Here is a 22,463-nt window from a genome sequence, read left to right on the forward strand (position 1 = left end):
AGTAGGGGTGCCGAGGGTGCTGCAACACCCCCTGAAAAATCGGAAATAAAAAATATACAAATAAATGTAAAAAAAAAAAGATATATATATATTAGGGCACTGGGCCTTTATTAGTGCTGTATTAGTGGACTGATATAGCCGTCTGTAGAGCGGCCCCCAAAAAATTCAGTGCAGACAAAAAATTCTCAGCAAAAAGGGAAAAATCTCCTACACGTTACATTTTGAATGCTTAACAGGACAGGAAAATGGTCCAATTCACACACTTATCAACATAACATCCATGGTCATCCCTAATGCCTCTGATCTGTAAGTCGCTAAATGACGTAAATGTAATGTAAATCTGGCGGACTCACTAAACACAGATGCTTTGTTTCTAAATAATGTCTGAGTGTTGGAGTGTGCCCTGGCTATCCGTAAAATAAAAATAATAAAATAATAAATGGTGCTGTCTGGTTTGCTTAATATAAGGAAATATAAATGATATATACAATTTTTTTGTTTGTTTATTTATTATTATATTTGTATAATTTTTTTGTTTGTTTTTTATATATATATATATATATATATATATATATATATATATATATATATATTTGTATGTCTTTTTTGGGGGGGTTAGATCAGCTTTAATATTGCAGATAGATTGTAACTTCCATCAATGATTTATACTTTTACTTTTGATACTTAAGTATATTTTAAACCAAATACTTTTAGTCTTTTACTCAAGTAGAAGTTTACTGGGTGACTTTTACTTTTACTTGAGTCATTTTCTATTAAGGTACTTTACTTTTAATGAAGGATGAGAATTGGGTCCTTTTTCCACCACTGATCAAACACATGGAAAACATTTGTTTGATGTATTTGATACCATTCCACTAATTCCGCTCCAGCCATCACCACGAGCCCGGCCTCCCCAATTAAGGTGCCACCAACCTCCTGTGGGATAAGGTCGTTAATAGTTTCCATTATGCACAGTTTTTTGCAAGGTGTTCGAACGCCTAGGCTTCGCAGCAGAAGGTTGTAAGTTCTCTTTGCGTTAAGTGACAGACAGGGACTCAACCCCAGTTCTCTTTGCGTTTAGGGACTCAACCCCAGTTCTCTTTGCGTTTAGGGACTCAACCCCAGTTGTCTTTGCGTTTAGGGACTCAACCCCAGTTGTCTTTGCGTTTAGGGACTCAACCCCAGTTCTCTTTGCGTTTAGGGACTCAACCCCAGTTGTCTTTGCGTTTAGGGACTCAACCCCAGTTCATTTTGCGTTCAGTGACAGTGCAGATAAAGTTTTTTGTTTGTGCTCATAACGCACGATGGCCGTTAGAGCGCATGCATACAGTCTGAAATTGCAAGGGGGAAACTTGGTGTGCGTGTCTGTGTGTGTGTGTGTGTGTGTGTGCGTGTGTGTGTGCGTGTGTGTGTGCGTGTGTGTGTGCGTTCGCGTTATTAGATCATTAGATTGATAAGCTGTGAGTGCACAGTGATGCCTGTTTGAACGAGTGTATTAGATCATTAGATTGATACTATTGCTACTCTATACCGCCCACACACCCAACCCACTCGTCTCTCTGTACGTTACCACAGTTCCTGCTGAAAATAATATGTGGCACATTTTCCAGGTCCTAATAATTATAATAATATGGTTATTATGTGCTAAAAGAGCAAGGATTTCCTTCTTACTAAAGCCAATTCTGAAGTATAATCCAAGTACCACCACCCCTTGCAGTTTTGTCTTTTTTTTTCTTCACTTGGCCCTAATACTCTTCCGTAAAAAATATATCAAAGTCCTCTTCAAATCCTACTTCCATGTTCTGGTCAAATAATTTTTGAAAACTCCTTGGTTCTAGATGGTGACGAACCCCGGAAACGCACAACAGCGCCGCCAGCTGGATGGGGGTTTATTAATCTACAAAGCAGCCTACAGACCAGTAGTAAAGGGAAACGATAACTATGTGTCGAGAAAACAGTGGCAGGGTTGAGCGGATTACTTTAACACTGTAATCTGTTGCTGATTACAATTATATGAAAAATAAAGTAATCAATAACAATCCTTTGGCTTTACTCAAAATGAACAACGTAATCCGATTACTTTTGGAATACTTTCACTTCTAAACACCCAGGCATAAAAACATGCAACTCATTATTTCATTTAGTAACATGACTATTTCCAATTTGGGGACTAGTGTAAAAACATACAGATCCTATAATTTACATGTTCTACATTCTATGAGTGATAGCATTCACAGGCTACATAGTAACTTTTTCGGTTTTAGCTGGTAGCTTAAGCCTATGATTTGGTCACACCCAAATGTTGTTGCGGGGGTCAGGCGATATATATATATATTTTTTGTAATCAACAGTGCCTTCAGAAAGTATTCACACCCCTTGACTTTTTTGTAACCTTTAGTTGTGTTACAGCCTGAATTTAAATGGATTCAATGTCTTCAGTTTAATAAGTATTCAAAAAAATGTTTTATGGCAAGCCTAAATACTGTAAGACCAGGAGTAGAAATGTGCTTAACGAGTTACATAAGAAGTTGCATGGACTTGCACTCTGTGTGCAATAATAGTGTTTAACATGATTTTTGAATGACTACCTCATCGCTGTACCCCACACATACAATTATCTGTAAGGTCCCTCAGTCGAGCAGTGAATTTCAAACACAGATTCAACCACAAAGACCAGGGAGGTTTTCCAATGCCTCGCAAAGAAGTGCATCCATTGGTAGATGGTTAAAAATAAATAAAAAAACAGACAATGAAAGTCCCTTTGAGTATAGCGAAGTTATTACACTTTGGATGGTGTATCAATACGCCCAGTCACTACAAAGATACAGGTGTCCTTCCTAACTCAGTGGCCGTAGAGGAAGGAAACCGCTCAGGGATTTCACCATGAGGCCAATGGTGACTTTAAAACAGTTACAGAGTTTAATGGCTGTGATGGGAGAAAACTGAGGATGGATCAACAACATTGTAGTTACTCCCACAATACTAACCTAATTGACAGAGTGAAAAGAAGGACGCCTGTACAGAATCAAAATATTCCAGAACATGCATCCTGTTTGCAATAAGGCACTAAAGTAATACTGCAAAAAATGTGGCAAAGAAATTAACTTTATGGCCTGAATACAAAGTGTTATGTTTGGGGCCCAATCCAACACAACACATCACTGAGTACCACTCTTTATATTTTAAAGCATAGTGGCGGCTGCATCATGTAATGGGTATGCTTGTCATCGGCAAGGACTAGGGAGTTTTTTGATAAAAAGAAACGGAATAGAGCTAAGCACAGGAAAAATCCTAGAGGAAAACCTGGTTCAGTCTGCTTTCCAACAGACACTGGGAGACAAATTCACCTTTCAGTAGGACAATAACCTAAAACACAAAGCCAAATATACACTGGAGTTGCTTACCAAGACAACACTGAATGTTCCTGAGTGGCCTAGTTACAGTTTTGACTTAAATTGGCTTGAAAATCTACGGCAAGACTTGAAAATGGCTGTCTAGCAATGAACAACGAACTTGACAGAGCTTGAATCGTTTTTTTAAGAGTAATGTGCAAATACTGTACAATCCAGGTGTGCAAAGCTCTTAGAGGCTTACCCAGAAAGACTCACAGCTGTAATTAGTGTTTTATTTTAAATAATTTTTTTACACAAACTTTGACATTAGAGTATTTTGTGTAGATCGATGACAAAAAAATGACAATTCAATCCATTTTAATCCCACTCTGTAACACAACAAAATGTGGAAAAAGTAAAGGGGTGTGAATACTTTCTGAAGGCACTTTAATGATCTTATCTAAACCCATTCAATGGGCTTCATTCTACGTGTAATAAACTACTAAAATTATTAAAGAACTACATGTTTAAGCTAACATGTTCAAGCAGAAATGCATGACTCAAGATACTTTGATGTGCAACCTTAACCAGTGATTGTCATGAATTTTGAATTTTAGGCCTACAATACAAAGTAGGGTTCCAGAATTTACAGATTATTTTTCTTTAATAGATTCATTTGCCTACATCTTTTTGGGCACTAGTATCACATAAGCTCATTCATGTCGGACTAATTCACCACCTGAGGAAGTGGTTAGTTCACCCACTCTAAATGTAGTCTAATGAGGCTATTGCTGATAGTTTGCAGTGTAATTGAAAGGTCTAACAGTAAGCCTAAATGTACTGTATAGGCCTATGAACTCACTGTGAATGCCTTTTGCTCAATATAAGAGTTGAAAAAATTAAATGTTGACTTAAAGAAAGCTTGGGAACCTCTTCTGGCATTTGCGGTTTGAAATGTGCAATCAGAAAGCATATTCTCTACCGCTAATCGAGAGTGAAAGGGCACTGTAAATAGGCTACAAAGCAGGAACGATTAATCAAATGGCCACCCGGACTACTTACATTGACACTGACAGTGCATAGTCACTTTACCCCTACCTACATGTACATATTACCTCGACTAACCTGTTCCCCCGCACATTTACTCGGTACCGGTACCCCCTGTATATAGCTTCGTTATTTTATTGTGTTACTTTTATTTTTTACTTTAGTTTATTTAGTAAATATTTTCTTAACTCTATTTCTTGAACTGCATTGTTGTATAAGTAAGCAAGTCATTTAGCAGACGCTCTTATCCAGAGCGACTTACAGTTAGTGAGTGCATACATAATTTTTTTATTTTTCATACTAACCAAATAACATGGAAAACAGTCAGTATGAAAGTATGTATGGGAATCGAATCGAATCCGCTCTACCAACTGAGCTACATCCCTGCCGGCCATTCCCTCCCCTACCCTGGACGACGCTGGGCCAATTGTGCGCCGCCCCATGAGTCTCCCCGGACAGAGCCTGGATTCGAACCAGGATCTCTAGTGGCACAGCTAGCACTGCGATGCAGTGCCTTAGACCACTGCGCCACTCGGGTGGCTGTTGTATTTGGCGCATGTGACAAATACATTTTGATTTGATTTGATATGGAGTTCAGACGACTGTCTGGGCAAGGTGTAAATGTTTTGAAAGCCTTACCTATTCATCCAATCAATAGGAATACAAAAGAAGCCAGCCATCCTTAATGGGCGATCAGCTGGACTATAGAATCTTGTCAAGTGTGCAAAGCTGTCATCAAGGCAAAGGGTGGCTATTTGAAGAATCTCACATATAAAATATATTTTGATTTGTTTAACACCTTTTTGGTTACTACATGATTCCATGTGTTATTTCATAGTTCTGATGTCTTAACTATTATCCTACAATGTAAAAAATATTAAAAATAAAGAAAAACCCTTGAATGAGTAGGTGTGTCCAAACTTTTGACTGGTAGTGTACTTAAAACCGTACTATAATCTCCCACAATAATAATATATTAATTTGTTGCTTGTGAGCTCAATAGATTATTATATATTTTTTTGAAGAAGTGTGGATCATCATTATTTGGCCCATATAGATTAATTAGCCAGATCTGTTTTTGGTCCAATAGCATATTTAAAAGAATCCATCTTCCTTGAGGATCTGTTTGCACAGTTTGGATCAAAATGTGTTTTAATTAGTATAATCCCCCCTTTTGAGTTTTTTGCCCATGACAAAAATATATTTTCCACCCAACCTCATCTATATTTGTAGAGTGAGTTTCCTGTAAACAATAGATATTATATTATTTCTCTTTTAGCCAGGTAAAAATATATCTTTTTTTATGATCTGCTAAGCCATTACAATTGTAACTGGCTATACTTATTTCCCCATTTACCATAATGATACCCAAGTTTCAATTATATTTACCACAACCAATGTTTGTAAACTTACCATTAAAAAGCACCAGGATGATTAAGTGTCCATATAGCTGGACCATAATATTTGCACTGTTAAGCATACTGTAGCTGTAACTATGTAAACCTCCAATTGTCCTAATAATCCACCCACTAAATCCTCCCTCCATATCTAGGTCTATTGTCACTAAGACCATCAGACCATCTCCCTGACACATGACGCACCTTTGCATCCTGAGGCAAACCCTTGACCGCCAATTGGCGTAGGCCAGCGGGAGATATGAGCGGTCACATGATAACATATTTCAATACTGCCACCCTTCACTCACACATTCAAACCCCCGTAGGTCTATTGCATATCTATGAGGGTGCTTTTTAAGCGAACTAACCAAATAACATGGAAAACAGTCAGGAAAAAAAATTAAAAAATAACAATAATAGATCATATTAATAGAAATAATAACAGCACAATCTTATAAATGCATGCTCATATTTAGAAAGTCCTAGCAAGGCTATCAGCATGTCAGCCCAGCCTGCTCCGTTCATTGGATCCAATTGTTCGATTTTTTTTGTTGAAAAAATGAAGAGAAAACGACCTACTGCTCAAAAAAATAAAGGGAACACTAAAATAACACATCCTAGATCTGAATGAATGAAATAATCTTATTAAATACTTTTTTCTTTACATAGTTGAATGTGCTGACAACAAAATCACACAAAAATTATCAATGGAAATCAAATGTATCAACCCATGGAGGTCTGGATTTGGAGTCACCCTCAAAATTAAAGTGGAAAACCACACTACAGGCTGATCCAACTTTGATGTAATGTCCTTAAAACAAGTCAAAATGAGGCTCAGTAGTGTGTGTGGCCTCCACGTGCCTGTATGACCTCCCTACAACGCCTGGGCATGCTCCTGATAGGGTGGCGGATGGTCTCCTGAGGGATCTCCTCCCAGACCTGGACTAAAGCATCCGCCAACTCCTGGACGGTCTGTGGTGCAACGTGGCGTTGGTGGATGGAGCGAGACATGATGTCCCAGATGTGCTCAATTGGATTCATGTCTGGGGAACGGGCGGGCCAGTCCATAGCATTAATGCCTTCCTCTTGCAGGAACTGCTGACACACTCCAGCCACATGAGGTCTAGCATTGTCTTGCATTAGGAGGAACCCAGGGCCAACCACACCAGCATATGGTCTCACAAGGGGTCTGAGGATCTCATCTCGGTACCTAATGAGTGGCGCAGTGGTCTAAGGCACGCGACCGGGAGACTCATGGGCGGCGCACAATTGGCCCAGCGTCGTCCAGGGTAGGGGAGGGAATGGCCGGCAGGGATGTAGCTCAGTTGATAGAGCATGGTGTTTGCAACGCCAGGGTTGTGGGTTCGATTCCCACGGGGGGCCAGTATAAAAAAAAAAATGTGTTCACTAACTGTAAGTCGCTCTGGATAAGAGCGTCTGCTAAATGACAAAAAATGTAAAAATGTAAATCTAATGGCAGTCAGGCTACCTCTGGCGAGCACATGGAGGGCTGTGCGGCCCCCCAAAGAAATGCCACCCCACACCATGACTGACCCACCGCCAAACCGGTCATGCTGGAGGATGTTGCAGGCAGCAGAACGTTCTCCACGGCGTCTCCAGACTCTGTCATGTCTGTCACGTGCTCAGTGTGAACCTGCTTTCAACTGTGAAGAGCACAGGGCGCCAGTGGCGAATTTGCCAATCTTGGTGTTCTCTGGCAAATGCCAAACGTCCTGCACGGTGTTGAGCTGTAAGCACAACCCCCACCTGTGGACGTCGGGCCCTCATACCACCTGTAGAGGTTTGTAATTTTTATCATAGGTACACTTCAACTGTGAGAGACGGAATCTAAAACAAAAATCCAGAAAATCACATTGTATGATTTTTAAGTAATTCATTTGCATTTTATTGCATGACATAAGTATTTGATACATCAGAAAAGCATAACTTAATATTGTGTTACTAATGGTTTTCTTTGAGACTGTGGTCCCTGCTCTCTTCAGATCATTGACCAGGTCCTGCCGTGTAGTTCTGGGCTGATCCCTCACCTTCCTCATGATCATTGATGCCCCACGAGGTGAGATCTTGCATGGAGCCCCAGACCGAGGGTGATTGACCGTCATCTTGAACTTCTTCAATTTTCTAATAATTGCGCCAACAGTTGTTGCCTTCTCACCAAGCTGCTTGCCTATTGTCCTGTAGCCCATCCCAGCCTTGTGCAGGTCTACAATTTTATCCCTGATGTCCTTACACAGCTCTTTGGTCTTGGCCATTGTGGAGAGGTTGGAGTCTGTTTGATTGAGTGTGTGGACAGGTGTCTTTTATACAGGTAACGAGTTCTTACTGGTTGGTAGGTGATCAAATACTTATGTCATGCAATAAAATGCAAATTAATTACTAAAAATCATACAATGTGATTTTCTGGATTTTTGTTTTAGATTCCGTCTCTCACAGTTGAAGTGTACCTATGATAAGAATTACAGACCTCTACATGCTTTTTAAGTAGGGAAAACCTGCAAAATCGGCAGTGTATCAAATACTTGTTCTCCCCACTGTAGATATATATATATTTTTTATGATGTGAAAACATAAACAGACTTCAGACAGGATCGGCAGGTAGCCTAGCTGTTAAGGGTCGCTGGTTCAAATCCCCGAGCCGACTAGGTGAAGAATCTGTGGATGTGCCCTTGAGCAAGGTACGTAACTCTAATTGCTCCTGTAAGTCGCTCTGGATAAGAGCGTCTGCTAAATGACTAACATGTAAATGTAATAGCAGAGGGTTCTACTACAATGCATAATCAAGGATTTAGCTAGCAACCAGAAATAACTATTGCTTTTCTGGTTCATTATTCTTTTTTTTAAAGCTAAACTTTTATGTATTTTTCGTTTATTGAATCAATTATACCCATTTCAAGATAATCTCTCTAAAAAATATAAAAAGTTATATCAGAATATTTTGACCAGTTAGCGGCGAACTCCTGCTTTGTTGTACATCCCTCAGATCTGTGAGGTTCCCGTAATACTGGGTGCTACTGTTTGAGCATTACCTCATCATTCAAATCAAAACTTTATTAGTATAAAACGTTTCACAAAAGTAAATCCATCACACATCCATTTATTTGAAACCCACAGTATGAATGGTCTGGAGTTGCTCTCCTTTCCTAAGAGTGTTGTCCACATCCTGCCTTGTTATTCCCATCTCCTGACTGAAGATCCTCTTTGTCCTAACTGTAGATTTTTTTGTCCTAATTTTAATTGTTCTTGTTTTCATCCCGTTTCCTCTCTTTGTGGACGTTATTCACATGCTTCAGCAGATGAGACTTACGAATGAATCTTTTACCACAGACAGAGCAGCCATGTTGTTTCTCTCCTGTGTGAGTCAGTATATGCCTCCTTAGGTCTCCCTTCTGATTGAAACTTTTCCCACAATCACAACAGCTAAATGGTTTCTCTCCTGTGTGAGTCAGTATGTGTCTCCTTAGGTCTCCATTCTGTCTGAAGTTTTTCCCACAGTCACCACAGCTAAATGGTTTTTCTTCTGTGTGAGTCAGTTTGTGCCTCCCTAAGTCTCCTTTCTGACTAAAGCTTTTTCCACAGTCACCACAGCTAAATGGTTTCTCTCCTGTGTGAATCAGTTTATGCCTGGTAAGGTTATTCCTGAGACTGAAGCTTTTTCCACAGTCACCACAGCTAAATGGTTTCTCTCCTGTGTGAATCAGTTTATGCCTGGTAAGGTTATTCTTGAGACTGAAGCTTTTCTTACAGTCACCACGGCTTAAAAATGTATCTCCTGTGTGAATCCTCATGTGCCTGGGCAGAACTCCTTTGTATTTGAAGGTCTTGCCACAAACAGGGCAGGTGCAGGTTTTCCCACTGTGACAGAGTCGGACATGGACCTTCTGTTTACAGGTGGAGTTGTAGCGTTTTTCGCAGAAGTTGCATTCGCTGAGTCTCTTCTTGGTGAGAGTCACATGCCTCTGCAGGTCAGCTTTCAGAGCAAACGTTTTACCACAGTCACGGCAGTGGTGAGTTTTTCTAGATGTGGTGCTTGGTTTGGAACAGTGGTCCTCCAATGGTGGGTTGAGATCCAATGGTGGGTTGGGATCCAATGGTGGGTTGAGATCCAATGGTGGGTTGGGATCCAATGGTGGGCTGCTGTCAAGTCCTACTGGGTCGCTGCTTACGGCTGAGCTGTGGCTGTAGGCATTGTTTTGATTATCTGGAGGGTCACAGGGAATGTCAAGACCCTTTAGGTGGGTCACAGTACCAAAAGGATCCACTGGTTTAGAGTCACTCTCTCTGTTCTCCACAATCTGGGGTTGGGGAAGAATCAAGGACCAAAGTGGGTCCTTCTGATCACATTCACTTTTCACACCTGAAGGAATGAAATGTATGACATCAGCCTCCAGCCCTTGAAGCTGCTCTTCCTCCTGACTGGTCCTGAGTTCCTCCTGTTCCTCTTTAATCTGTGTGGGCTCTGGGTCCTCCTGCCCCAGACTGGGGCTCCACTCCTGCTCACAGTGCTGCTGCTCAGGGGGAACCTCCTCTTCAGAGAGAGAGAGAGAGAGCTGCAGGGAGTCTGGAGGGAAGGAGAGGAGGAGCATAGGTTACCTATACCAGAGAGGAAGAAGCGAAGCGAGAAGGTTTACTCCGCCCCAAAATCTTTCCACGTTAAGCAGATCATTAACTATTACCGAGTGGCTGCAGGATCTTTTCGGTATTTTTAGTCCGCTGCACTAAAAGATGTGGAGCTTCCCGAAGCTTCTTCGCATGTACGGATCACTGTGTGTCTATTCTACACGCTGGTCTGGTGCCCGTTTAATAAAGCTGAATCAGTGTCAACAAGATCACAATGTATTGTACATAACAGAACCCAATATAATAGCATAGTATAACGCTCCTGGAAGACTAAAACACCACCCCATTTTTCTCTCGTGGCCAGAACTCAACAGTGTGCTGAATACACAGGTAGGCTATGCAACAGCTTTGTAAACACAACAGTGTGCTGAATACACAGGTAGGCTATGCTACAGCTTTGTAGGCTATGCTACAGCTTGTAAACACAACAGTGTGCTGAATACACAGGTAGGCTATGCTACAGCTTTGTAGGCTATGCTACAGCTTGGTAGGCTATGCAGGTAGGCTATGCTACAGCTTGGTAGGCTATGCTACAGCTTGGTAGGCTATGCAGGTAGGCTATGCTACAGCTTGGTAGGCTATGCAGGTAGGCTATGCAGGTAGGCTATGCAGGTAGGCTATGCTACAGCTTGGTAGGCTATGCAGGTAGGCTATGCAGGTAGGCTATGCTACAGCTTGGTAGGCTATGCTACAGCTTGGTAGGCTATGCAGGTAGGCTATGCTACAGCTTGGTAGGCTATGCAGGTAGGCTATGCTACAGCTTGGTAGGCTATGCTACAGCTTGGTAGGCTATGCAGGTAGGCTATGCTACAGCTTTGTAAACACAATCTGCTCTAAAATGTATTCACTCACAACACTGTAGGCTACTTCGAAAACAATACTGTATAACTCAAGAAGATCTAAATGCATATATCCCCATGAAACTGACTGAGATCAAATGGTTACTATGCAGAATGATTTGATGCTTCGTGGATGTTTCACCGGTAAAACTTGAAGAATTGTGACGCACGATTGAATGCGGTGGGGTTTTAGTCTTACAGTACTGTTATGCTATGCTATTATAGTCGGTTATGGCCTGAGTAGCCTGTTCTCTACACGTAGAGAACATACAGATGAGCAGAAGTTTCAGGAAGCTACGGATCTTTGAGCGCAGCGGACTAATGCTGCATTCACGTCATGCCGAAAACTTGGAAATCTCCGACTTGGTTGCTGGCGGAAGAGTCGGATCATGAGTTTCTCACATGGGAGGTACCAGAATAAACCAATAGAAAGCTCTACGCAAATAACTTACGATCATTTTCACTCGGAGGTCCCGAGTTTCTGACATGACGTGAACTCGGCTTAAAGATCCAGAAAAAGTCGGATCCGCAGCCACGGCCGAATTATTTATTTTAGTTTTTTAGGAGTTTTTGAGGAGTTTTTGTATGGTGGGCAACGAGAGAGTGTCGAATTTAGTCAAGATGAAAATGAATTGCTATTTTGATATGAGAGGCTTATTTGATCTAATAGAAGTTTCGTAATGTGTTGGTTGTTACGAGTGTACTGATGTAAGTGTGATGCATGTGACATTTTTTTGTGGCAACTTTGAGAATAAATACTTTAAACACTTGATATCGGCGTTCTCCCTGTTGAAAATCAGAGACTGTCTATACATACGGTGCATTCGGAAAGTATTCTGACCCCTTGACTTTTTCCACATTTTGTTACATTACAACCTTATTCTAAAATGGGTTAAATTGTTTTTTCCCTTCATCAATCTACACACAATACCCCATAATGACAAAGCAAAAACAGATTTTTCGCAAATGTATTATCAAAAACCCCCTGAAATATGACATTTACATAAGTATTCAGACCCTTTACTCAGTACTTTGTTGAAGCACCTTTGGCAGCGATTACAGCCTTGAGTCTTCTTGGGTATGACGCTACAAGCTTGGCACACCTGTATTTGGGGAGTTTCTCCCTTTCTTCTCTGGAGATCGTCTCAAGCTCTGTCAGGTTGGATGGGGAGCATCGCTGCACAGCTATTTTCAGGTCTCTCCAGAGATGTTCGATCGGGTTCAAGTCCGGGCTCTGGCTGGGCCACTCAAGGACATTTCGAGACTTGTCCCAAAGCCACTCCTGCGTTGTCTTGGCTGTGTGCTTAGGGTCGTTGTCGTGTTGGAAGGTGAACCTTCGCCTGAGTCTGAGGTCCTGAGTGCTCTGGAGCAGGTTTTCATCAAGGATCTCTCTGTACTTTGCTCCGTTCATCTTTCCCTCAATCCTGTCTAATCTTCCAGTCCCTGCCGCTGAAAAACATCCCCACAGCATGATGCTGCCACCACCATGCTTCACCGTAGGGATGGTGCCAGGTTTCCTCCAGACCTGACGCTTGGCATTCAGGCCAAAGAGTTCAATCTTGGTTTCATCAGACCAGAGAATCTTGTTTCTCATGGTCTGAGAGTCCTTTAGGTGCCTTTTGGCAAACTCCAAGCGGGCTGTCATGTGCCTTTTACTGAGGAGTGGCTTCCGTCTGGCCACTCTACCATAAAGGCCTGATTGGTGGAGTGCTGCAGAGATGGTTGTCCTTCTGGAAGGTTCTCCCATCTCCACAGAGGAACTCTGGAGCTCTGTCAGAGTGACCACTGGGTTCTTGGTCACCTCCCTGACCAAGGCCCTTCTCCCCCGACTGCTCAGTTTGGCCGGACAGCCAGCTCTTGGAAGAGTCTTGGTGGTTCCAAACTTCTTCCATTTAAGAATGATGGAGGCCACTGTGTGCTTGGGGACCTTCAATGCTGCTGTACCCTTCCCCAGATCTGTGCCTCGAAACAATCCTGTCTCAGAGCTCTAAGGACAATTCCTTCGACCTCATGGCTTGGTTTGTGGGACCTTATATAGACAGGTGTGTGCCTTTCCAAATCATGTCCAATCAATTGAATTTACCACAGGTGGACTCCAATCAAATTGTTGAAACGTCTCAAGGATGATCAATGGAAACAGGATGCACCTGAGCTCAATTTCGAGTCTCATAGCAAAGGGTCTGAATACTTATGTAAATAAGGTATTTCTGTTTTTTATTTTGAATACATTTGCAAAAAATATTTAACTTGTTTTCGCTTTGTCATTATGGGAAGATTGATGAGGATTTTTTTTTTTTAACCCATTTTAGAATAAGGCTGTAACGTAACAAAATGTGGAAAAAGGGAAGGGGTCTGAATATTTTCTGAATGCGCTGTATTCATGAGGCTAGCATAAAGCATCTCACTCTCCATTAGAGGCGGTTGATGTCAACACCCCTCATCGAATATTCAAAAAAGCATTCAAATAACCAGATGTATCCACTGATCCAAAGAGAGGAATAGGCGGGAGCTTGACAGCCCAATGTTAGGGCGGAGACAGTTCCGCTCTGCGGACAGCGAATCCCAATGTTAGGGCGGAGACAGTTCCGCTCTGCGGACAGCGAATCCCAATGTTAGGGCGGAGACAGTTCCGCTCTGCGGACAGTGAATCCCAATGTTAGGGCGGAGACAGTTCCGCTCTGCGGACAGCGAATCCCAATGTTAGGGCGGAGACAGTTCCGCTCTGCGGACAGCGAATCCCAATGTTAGGGCGGAGACAGTTCCGCTCTGCGGACAGCGAATCCCAATGTTAGGGCGGAGACAGTTCCGCTCTGCGGACAGTGAATCCCAATGTTAGGGCGGAGACAGTTCCGCTCTGCGGACAGCGAATCCCAATGTTAGGGCGGAGACAGTTCCGCTCTGCAGACAGCGAATCCCAATGTTAGGGCGGAGACAGTTCCGCTCTGCGGACAGCGAATCCCAATGTTAGGGCGGAGACAGTTCCGCTCTGCGGACAGCGAATCCCACTGTTAGTGCGGAGACAGTTCCACTCTGCGGACAGCGAATCCCAATGTTAGGGCGGAGACAGTTCCGCTCTGCGGACAGCGAATCCCAATGTTAGGGCGGAGACAGTTCCGCTCTGCAGACAGCGAATCCCAATGTTAGTGCGGAGACAGTTCCACTCTGCGGACAGCGAATCCCAATGTTAGGGCGGAGACAGTTCCGCTCTGCGGACAGTGAATCCCAATGTTAGGGCGGAGACAGTTCCACTCTGCGGACAGCGAATCCCAATGTTAGGGCGGAGACAGTTCCGCTCTGCGGACAGCGAATCCCAATGTTAGGGCGGAGACAGTTCCGCTCTGCGGACAGCGAATCCCAATGTTAGGGCGGAGACAGTTCCGCTCTGCGGACAGCGAATCCCAATGTTAGGGCGGAGACAGTTCCGCTCTGCGGACAGCGAATCCCAATGTTAGGGCGGAGACAGTTCCGCTCTGCGGACAGCAAATTCCATTATATCCAGTATCACCAATAGTGTGTGATTGCGGCCCCCCTCGAGCATCCCATTGGTTTCTGCATGAACGCCCCTCCTTGAGCACTACATCTTCATGCTTGTGTGACACTTTTGAATGTGGGTCAAAAGGGAAATATAAGAATTATCAGAGTTTTTTTGCCCCCGCCTGCTGTGTACCAGAGTCGCCTTACCATCTAGCGAGAGGCGACACCAGTAGACCGTGTTCTTCGCTCCCGCCTGCCGAAAAACTGCCCACGCCATCGTTAACAGAATTATTGGAAAACAGTGCCCGAAAGGTGTCTACCAGTGTTGCGCTAGCTAGCGACACCGTGTCGCCCCCGCCTGCTGTGTACCGGAGTCCTCCTTGCTAGCTAGCACAGTGTCCTTCGCACCCGCCTGCCCTCGCCATCGTTAACAGAACTACGGGAAAACAGTGCCCGAGAGGCGGGGTCGAAGGACACCGTCTACCGGTGTACTAGCTAGCTACCGTTGTTGGCCCTGCCTCTTCTTCTGTGGGGTTTATCGGCGGTTGGCATACAACGTTATGGTGCCTTACCGCCTCCAACTGTACTGGAGTGCCTCGGCCTGGCTTAGCATAAACATTTTAAATGTACCAATATATACAGGAAGGCCCACATGCAGTAACGCCCCGAATTGCGAGCCGCAAGTGCACCCTTCTCAGTATCTCTGCCTAAACACACTTTAGGGTATTATGACATCTCCACTGTGGGGCTCTATACAGACTTTAGACATCACGGTTGAGGTCAATTTGAACCTTTAAGCCAGTAAATTCAAGACTAGGTAAACTAGAATCTGATTTCATTTACTCAATAAATTGAAGATAATAAGCTATGTATTTCTAAAGTTTTTCCATTTTTGAATTAGAAATTCTAATCACTTCTTGGTTTTCATGACAATGTTTTTATCCACAAGATTAAAAACAACTTAAAATTCATGAAATGGTGATCAGTTAGTTAAAAGTTTATCAATAAAATATAACTATAGCTAGCTATCAGTAGCTCTACATACGAACCTATTTTACATAGTTGTATCTCCGGTGTGATCCCCAGCAGTCTCCGTAGCCGATCATTCTCCGCCTGGTACTCCACTACCGTTTTCTCAACTGCCCCGAAAATCTCCACAGCAGCCGCCGTCAAACGATCATTTAAAAAGTCACGCAACGACTGTAGTTTAGACATTTTCAGTCGAATGAGACTTGGGTATCCTATTTAGTTCAGACAGTATGTCTTTCTTTACTCCACACAAGGAATGCAAAACAAATTCGTTTCTAATCCTACTTCCATGTTCTAGTCAATGAATTTGATAAAATCCTTTGTTCTAGTGGGTGACGATCCCAGAAACACACAACAGCGCCGCCAGCTGGATGGGAGTTTAATACTATACAAGGCAGCATACAGGCCAGTAGTAAAGTAAAACGACGACTACATGTCGACAAACAGTGGTTATCATAAGTATAGGATGACCTGGGATAATACATTCTTAATCAGGAGTCGACAGTATATCATTACTCTATACAACATCAAATCAATATCCTGAATGAGCAGCATTAGGTCCGAATTTATGATAAATAGTCTTGGACAAATGTAAGGAGACTTTTTCTGGAATTACATCAGCCGACCATTCTGTCATCACCTTGAGACACGTTCCAAATCAAACGACCAGATATTCCTGTTTCTAATGAAGGGAAAAATTCAATAGACTTTGTAAAGCAGACCTGTGAATTTCCTATAATACTCTGTACTGTTTGATCATTACCTCATCATTCAAATCAAATCAAACTTTATTTACATACAATGTTTTACGACATTAAATCCATCATAGATCTATTTATCAGTTTGTGCATGGTAAGGTTCTGCTTAGACCGAAACTTATCCTGTGTCAGTCTGTATTTGTGTAGTTAGGTGCTCCTTTGCGAATGAAGCCTTTCCCACAGTCACCACATCTAAATCGTTTCTCTCCTGTGTGAATCCATGTGCATGGACAGATTTCCTTTTTGTTTGTCACAAAAGGGGCAGGTGCAGGGTTCCCCCCATTGGTGCGTTCGAATCCAATGGTGGGTTGGCATCCAATGGTGGGCTGCTGTCAAGTCCCCGTGTAGCTCAATTGGTAGAGCATGGCGCTTGCAACGCCAGGGTTGTGGTTTCGTTTCCCACGGGGGGACAGTATGAAAATGTATGCACTCACTAACCGTAAGTCGCTCTGGATAAGAGCCTCTGCTAAATGACTCAAATGTAAATGTAAAATGAAAGTCCAACTGGGTCACGGCTGAGCTGTGGCTGGAGGCATTGTTTTGATTGTCTGGAGGGTCACAGGGAATTTCAAAACCCCTTAGGTGGGTCACAGTGCCAAAAGATTTGAGATCCACTGGTTTAGAGTCACTCTCTCTGTTCTCCACAGTCTGGGTTTGAGGAAGAGTCAAGGACCAAAGTGGGTCCTCCTGATCACATTTACTTTTCACACAGGAAGGAGTGAATATGAACTCTATGATATCAGCCTCCAGCCCTTGAAGCTTCTCTTCCTCCTGACTGGTCCTGAGTTCCTCATGTTCCTCTATAATCTGTGTGGGCTTTGGGTCCTCCTGCTCCACTCCTGCTGCTCAGGGGGAACCTCCTCTTCAGAGACAGAGAATAACATTATCTATATACAACAGAATTATATAGAACACATTTACATTTTAGTCATTTAGCAGACACTCTTATCCAGAGCGACTTACAGGAGCAATTAGGGTAAAGTGCCTTGCTCAAGGGCACATCGACAGATTTTTCACCTAGTTGGCTCAGGGATTAGAACCAGCGACCTTTCGGTTACTGTCTCAACGCTCTTAACCACTAAGCTACCTGCCGCCCCAACACTTCAATTATACGCGCAGATGATAGATCTATATGGCCAAGTGGGCTCGAATCTCCAGTGGCATAGATAAAGCTTGTGCCTGAGGTCGAGCAGAGGGTCCATTGACAAAGGGTCCATAGACAATACGGTACATTAACTATCAACCAACCTTAATGTGGTGATACTTGGGTCGTTTCACCTTTTGGGTAATGTAGCTTGTAGGGATTTGCATCTTTCCCGTTCAAGACGACTCGACACGTATCTAAATACATGTTCTCCGACACAGGAACGATACGTTTTAGTTTGAAAGGATTCAGTGCAATTCGGTTTGATTAGAAGAACACATCGGTGGGATTCGGTTCGATGCGATACGATGCACTAAAAATGTGTTGCATAAAACACATTAATATTCCATTCTAAATTCCATTCTACTGCTGATGGAGCTGGGCCTCTCTGAGCTGGATCTGTCTGAGCTGACGTCTGTGTGTGTGTGTGTGTGTGTGTGTGTGTGTGTGTGTGTGTGTGTGTGTGTGTGTGTGTAAATGATGTACACTACTGTTCAAAAGTTTGGGGTCACTTAGAAAAAAATGTGTCCATTAAAATAACATAAAATTGATCAGAAATACAGTGTAGACATTGTTAATGTTGTAAATGGCTATTGTAGCTGGAAACGGATGATTTTTAATGGAATATCTACAGTACATAGGCGTAGAGAGGCCCATTACCAGCAACCATCAGTCCTGTGCTCCAATGGCACGTTGTGTTTGCTAATCCAAGTTTTTCATTTAAAAAGGCTAATTGATCATTAGAAAACCCTTTTGCAATTATGTTAGCACAGCTGAAAACTGTTGTGCTGATTAAAGAAGCAATAAAACTGGCCTTCTTGAGACTAGTTGAGTATCTGGAGCATCAGCAATTGTGGGTTCGATTACAGGCTCAAAATGGCCAGAAAAAAAGAGCTTTCTTCTGAAACGCGTCTATTCTTGTTCTGAGAAATGAAGGCTATTCCATGATAGAAATTGCCAAGAAACTGAAGATCTCGTACAACGCTGTGTACTACTCCCTTCACAGAACAGTGCAAACTGGCTCTAACCAGAATAGAAAGAGGAGTGGGAGGCCCCGGTGCAAAACTGAGCAAGAGGACAAATACATTAGAGTGTCTAGTTTTAGAAACAGATGCCTCACAGGTCCTCAACTGGCAGCTTCATTAAATAGTACCCGCAAAACACCAGTCTCAACGTCAACAGTGAAGAGGCGACTCAGGGATGCTGACCTTCTAGGCAGAGTTGCAAAGAAAAAGCCATATCTCAGACTGGCCAATGAAAAGAAAAGATTAAAAAAGATGGGCAAAAGAACACAGACACTGGACAGAGGAAGATTGGAAAAAAGTGTTATGGACAGACGAATCGAAGTTTGAGGTGTTCGGATCACAAAGAAGAATATTTGTGAGACGCAGACCAAATGAAAAGATGCTGGGAGAGTGCTTGTAGTCCCCTGTAGCTCAGTTGGTAGAGCATGGGTTCGTTTCCCACGTGGTCCAGTTTTAAACTGTAAGTCGCTCTGGATAAGAGCGTCTGCTAAATGACGTAAATGTAAATGCTTGATGCCATCTTGAAGAAGGAAGGCTATCACTCCATTTTGCCATACCCTGTGGATGGCGCTTGATTGGAGCCAATTTCCTCCTACAACAGGACAATGACCCAAAGCACAGCTCCAAACTATGCAAGAACTATTTAGGGAAGAAGCAGTCAGCTGGTATTCTGTCCATAATGGAGTGGCCAGCACAGTCACCGGATCTCAACCCTATTGAGCTGTTGTGGGAGCAGCTTGACCGTGTGGTACGTAAGAAGTGCCCATAAAGCCAATCCAACTTGTGGGAGGAGCTTCAGGAAGCATGGGGTGAAATCTCTTCAGATTACCTCAACAAATTGACAACTAGAATGCCAAAGGTCTGCAAGGCTGTAATTGCTACAAATTGAGGATTCTTTGACGAAAGCAAAGTTTGAAGGACATAATTATTATTTCAATTAAAAATCATTATTTCTAACCTTGTCAATGACTACATTTCCTATTCATTTTGCTATATTCCCTATTCAAACTCATTTCATGTATGTTTTCATGGAAAAAAAGGCAATTTCTAAGTGACCCCAAACTTTTGAACGGTAGTGTATGTCGACACCGCTAACAACCCAGCAGACGAAATCACGAGGGGGAAAACTCTGGCTGAGCAAACCCGAGTGAACCACTGGACTCAAGGTCCACCCTTCCTGCAACAGTCACCTGACACCTGGCCTGTGATGCCCAGTACTGCTAGAGAAGAGGACACCACTGAATGTCGCAAATCTACTTTCTGCGGTCAAGTCACCCTTACTCCTGATCCTGTAAAGGTAGACTGGAGCACGTCTCACAGTTGGAAGATCTGTGAGTCTGTGTACCAAACTATGATGCCCCAAACTATGATGCCAACTGATGGTGATCCCAAGCCCTCAAGGCCACAGAGCTGATGTGGATGTCGGTGGGCACCAGTGGCGGCTCCTGAAAAAATTCTCAGGGGGGGCAATTTTTCTGATGATTTAGGTGACCTACACACATTTTAAAAAAGATATGTCCAGCAACAACATGAAGACAGGGGCAGCATATAAGTCAATACCAGAAGCATTTATTGACTGATCTCAAAAGTGTTGGCTTACCAGGGTTGGTGGAGCCCTCAGTTTCATCTTTGCCTCGCAAAGCTAACTCAAACACTCCGCAAAACTTCACACACTGGATTAGCCGGCTGAGGATGTGGCGGTTCTTGCTAATGTCGTAGTAAATATATTTGTTATAGTGAATATGGAATATGATATGTTGAGTAAAATGTTGTGCTAAGATCTATTTAGGTCAGGAGCTGGTTATAAGTTCTGTTCCTATCCAATAACAATGGACAAAAGGGTCCTATCTTGTCAGCCTTGTCAGTTTCAGTTCTCCAGTAAACTTGTGATTATCAACACTAACCTCATCGTTGTGGCGGCGGACAGCTAGCCTGTATCCCTCATCCAGTTGAGTGGGAATGTTCACTCTCCCCAAAGCAGACAATCTCAAACAGCTATCCATGTGGGTCTTTGACAGCTCATGTTTCTTAATCTTTCCTGAAAGATGGTGCATGTCCGTTACACACCAGTCGCTGTCCAAGCGGTGCTGTCTGCCGTGCCGCCTTCAGGGTGAAAGAGTAAGCAGGGGGTAGCAGAAGACTGCATTAGCTACATCGCAGCCTGCTAGCCAGGTTTTTCGTTCGTACCAATTTTTGGAAAATCCTCGGGTGTAGGACTTCCCCCCTTTAGTAGAAACCTGTTGAATTATTAAATTTGGTCTGGGAGGTCCTAATTGTTTCGTTGCCAATTTATCTTCATTTGTTCGCCGACAAAAAGGAACTTCTTTCAAAGACACAATCGAGTTGCACTGAAGCCTAGCCATTTTGATAGTAGTAGTGAATTGATTGACGAGGCTACCCGCTCTTTTCTTAGTTACGTTCATGGTTATGTTACGTATGACGAAAGCGCGTAAGTGCAAGCCCTCAGAAACCCATAGAGATTGTATTGAAAGCTCTGATTTTTGAAAAAAATAGATTTTACATGGGAGTCTATGACAGACTTCTGGGCGATTTTCAACCTGACTGAAATCGCCCCAAAAGGGGGGGGGGGGGCATTTGAAGCACGACTTTAGCCTGATTGGACATTTAGTGGCACTGTGGCAGATCAGACGTCTAGATTACAACACTGATAACTACTGTTGCCGTGATATAATTGATTAGAAAAAAAATCCCTTCCTTTTCCCGTTTGGCAGTGCGTCGCCCATATCGCCCTATTGAACACACCACCCCTGGTGGGCACTGTGGCACTGTCTTTGTTTGGAGGGACGTAACACCTAGGGATAGTTCGCGCTCCCGCTCCTTCCACTGGTCCTCTGTAGCTCAGCTGGTAGAGCACGGCGCTTGTAACGCCAAGGTAGTGGGTTCGATCCCCGGGACCACCCATACACACACACAAAAAAAAAAAAATGCACGCATGACTGTAAGTCGCTTTGGATAAAAGCGTCTGCTAAATGGCATTATTTTTTATTTATTTAGTAGGGGTGCCGGTAAGAGGGGGTCGTCCCATCCCCGCTCCTTGTTCCAGAGCTCCTGTACCAGGATCTTTGCTCTCGTCGTGTAGAGGATGATACAATACATGGCCAAAGGTATGTGGACACCTGCTTGTGGAAAATCTCATTACAAAATCATGGACATTAATATGGAGTTGGTCCCCCCTTTGCTGCTATAACAGCTTCCACTCTTCTGGGAAGGCTTTCCACTAGATGTTGATGTTAATGTACATGTTAATTGCCCTTATATGATTTGAGATGCCCTGGTGTTATTTAACTTGTAAAACAAGTGTCTGATGTGGGAAACCTGCTAATTCTTTGATATTTCTGTGCATTTTAGTATATATCACTTTTCAAAAAAATTATGTTGGACCTTCTCTGAAAATGACACTCCTTTAAATGAACACAAAGTCCACACTCTACCTTCAACATGACAATGTTGTCACTGAATCAGTATTATTTATTATGACAACTAATGCATATTTTCTTGTTTTTATCCCATTTCCTATGAAGGGGTAATGCACAGGGGAAGGAGGCTGCTTTTCGGAAGAGGTGTGGAACGGTTGGTGAGCTGCGGTCACTCCTACCAGTTCCAGTTTCCTGTATTGGACGTCACAGCTACAGTTTCCAAGGTTACAAGGAAGAGCATAATGAAGCAGCTGGGCATGTCTGTTTCCTGACAGGGACAACATCAGACTGGCAGTGAAGAAGGGGTGTCGTCTGATCCTGTAGAGACGTTTTTACGGTTGCT

The 22,463-nt window shown here is 43.1% G+C and overlaps 1 protein-coding gene across 1 annotated transcript; it reads right to left on the bottom strand.

Moving 5' to 3' along the window:
• Nucleotides 1-8,939: 8,939 nt before the first annotated feature.
• LOC311113086 (uncharacterized protein) lies at nt 8,940-16,059 on the bottom strand. Its single transcript, XM_084156219.1, has 2 exons — nt 15,777-16,059; nt 8,940-10,355 (listed from the first exon to the last, which is right to left on the bottom strand). The coding sequence occupies exons 1-2, from the start codon at nt 15,940-15,942 to the stop codon at nt 9,028-9,030; spliced, it is 1,494 nt and encodes a 497-aa protein (XP_084012345.1). The 5' UTR covers nt 15,943-16,059; the 3' UTR covers nt 8,940-9,027.
• Nucleotides 16,060-22,463: the final 6,404 nt, after the last annotated feature.

Source organism: Coregonus lavaretus, assembly GCF_964263955.1.
Source record: "Coregonus lavaretus genome assembly, chromosome: 39".
Lineage (NCBI taxonomy): Eukaryota > Metazoa > Chordata > Actinopteri > Salmoniformes > Salmonidae > Coregonus > Coregonus lavaretus.

Excerpts from the sequence above, each read along its gene's own strand:
- LOC311113086 (XM_084156219.1), bottom strand. The coding sequence starts at position 15,942 with ATGTCTAAACTACAGTCGTTGCGTGACTTTTTAAATGATCGTTTGACG. Across the intron at positions 10,356-15,776 it reads GATACAACTATGTAAAATAG|ACTCCCTGCAGCTCTCTCTC; the intron begins GTTCGTATGTAG and ends CCTTCCCTCCAG.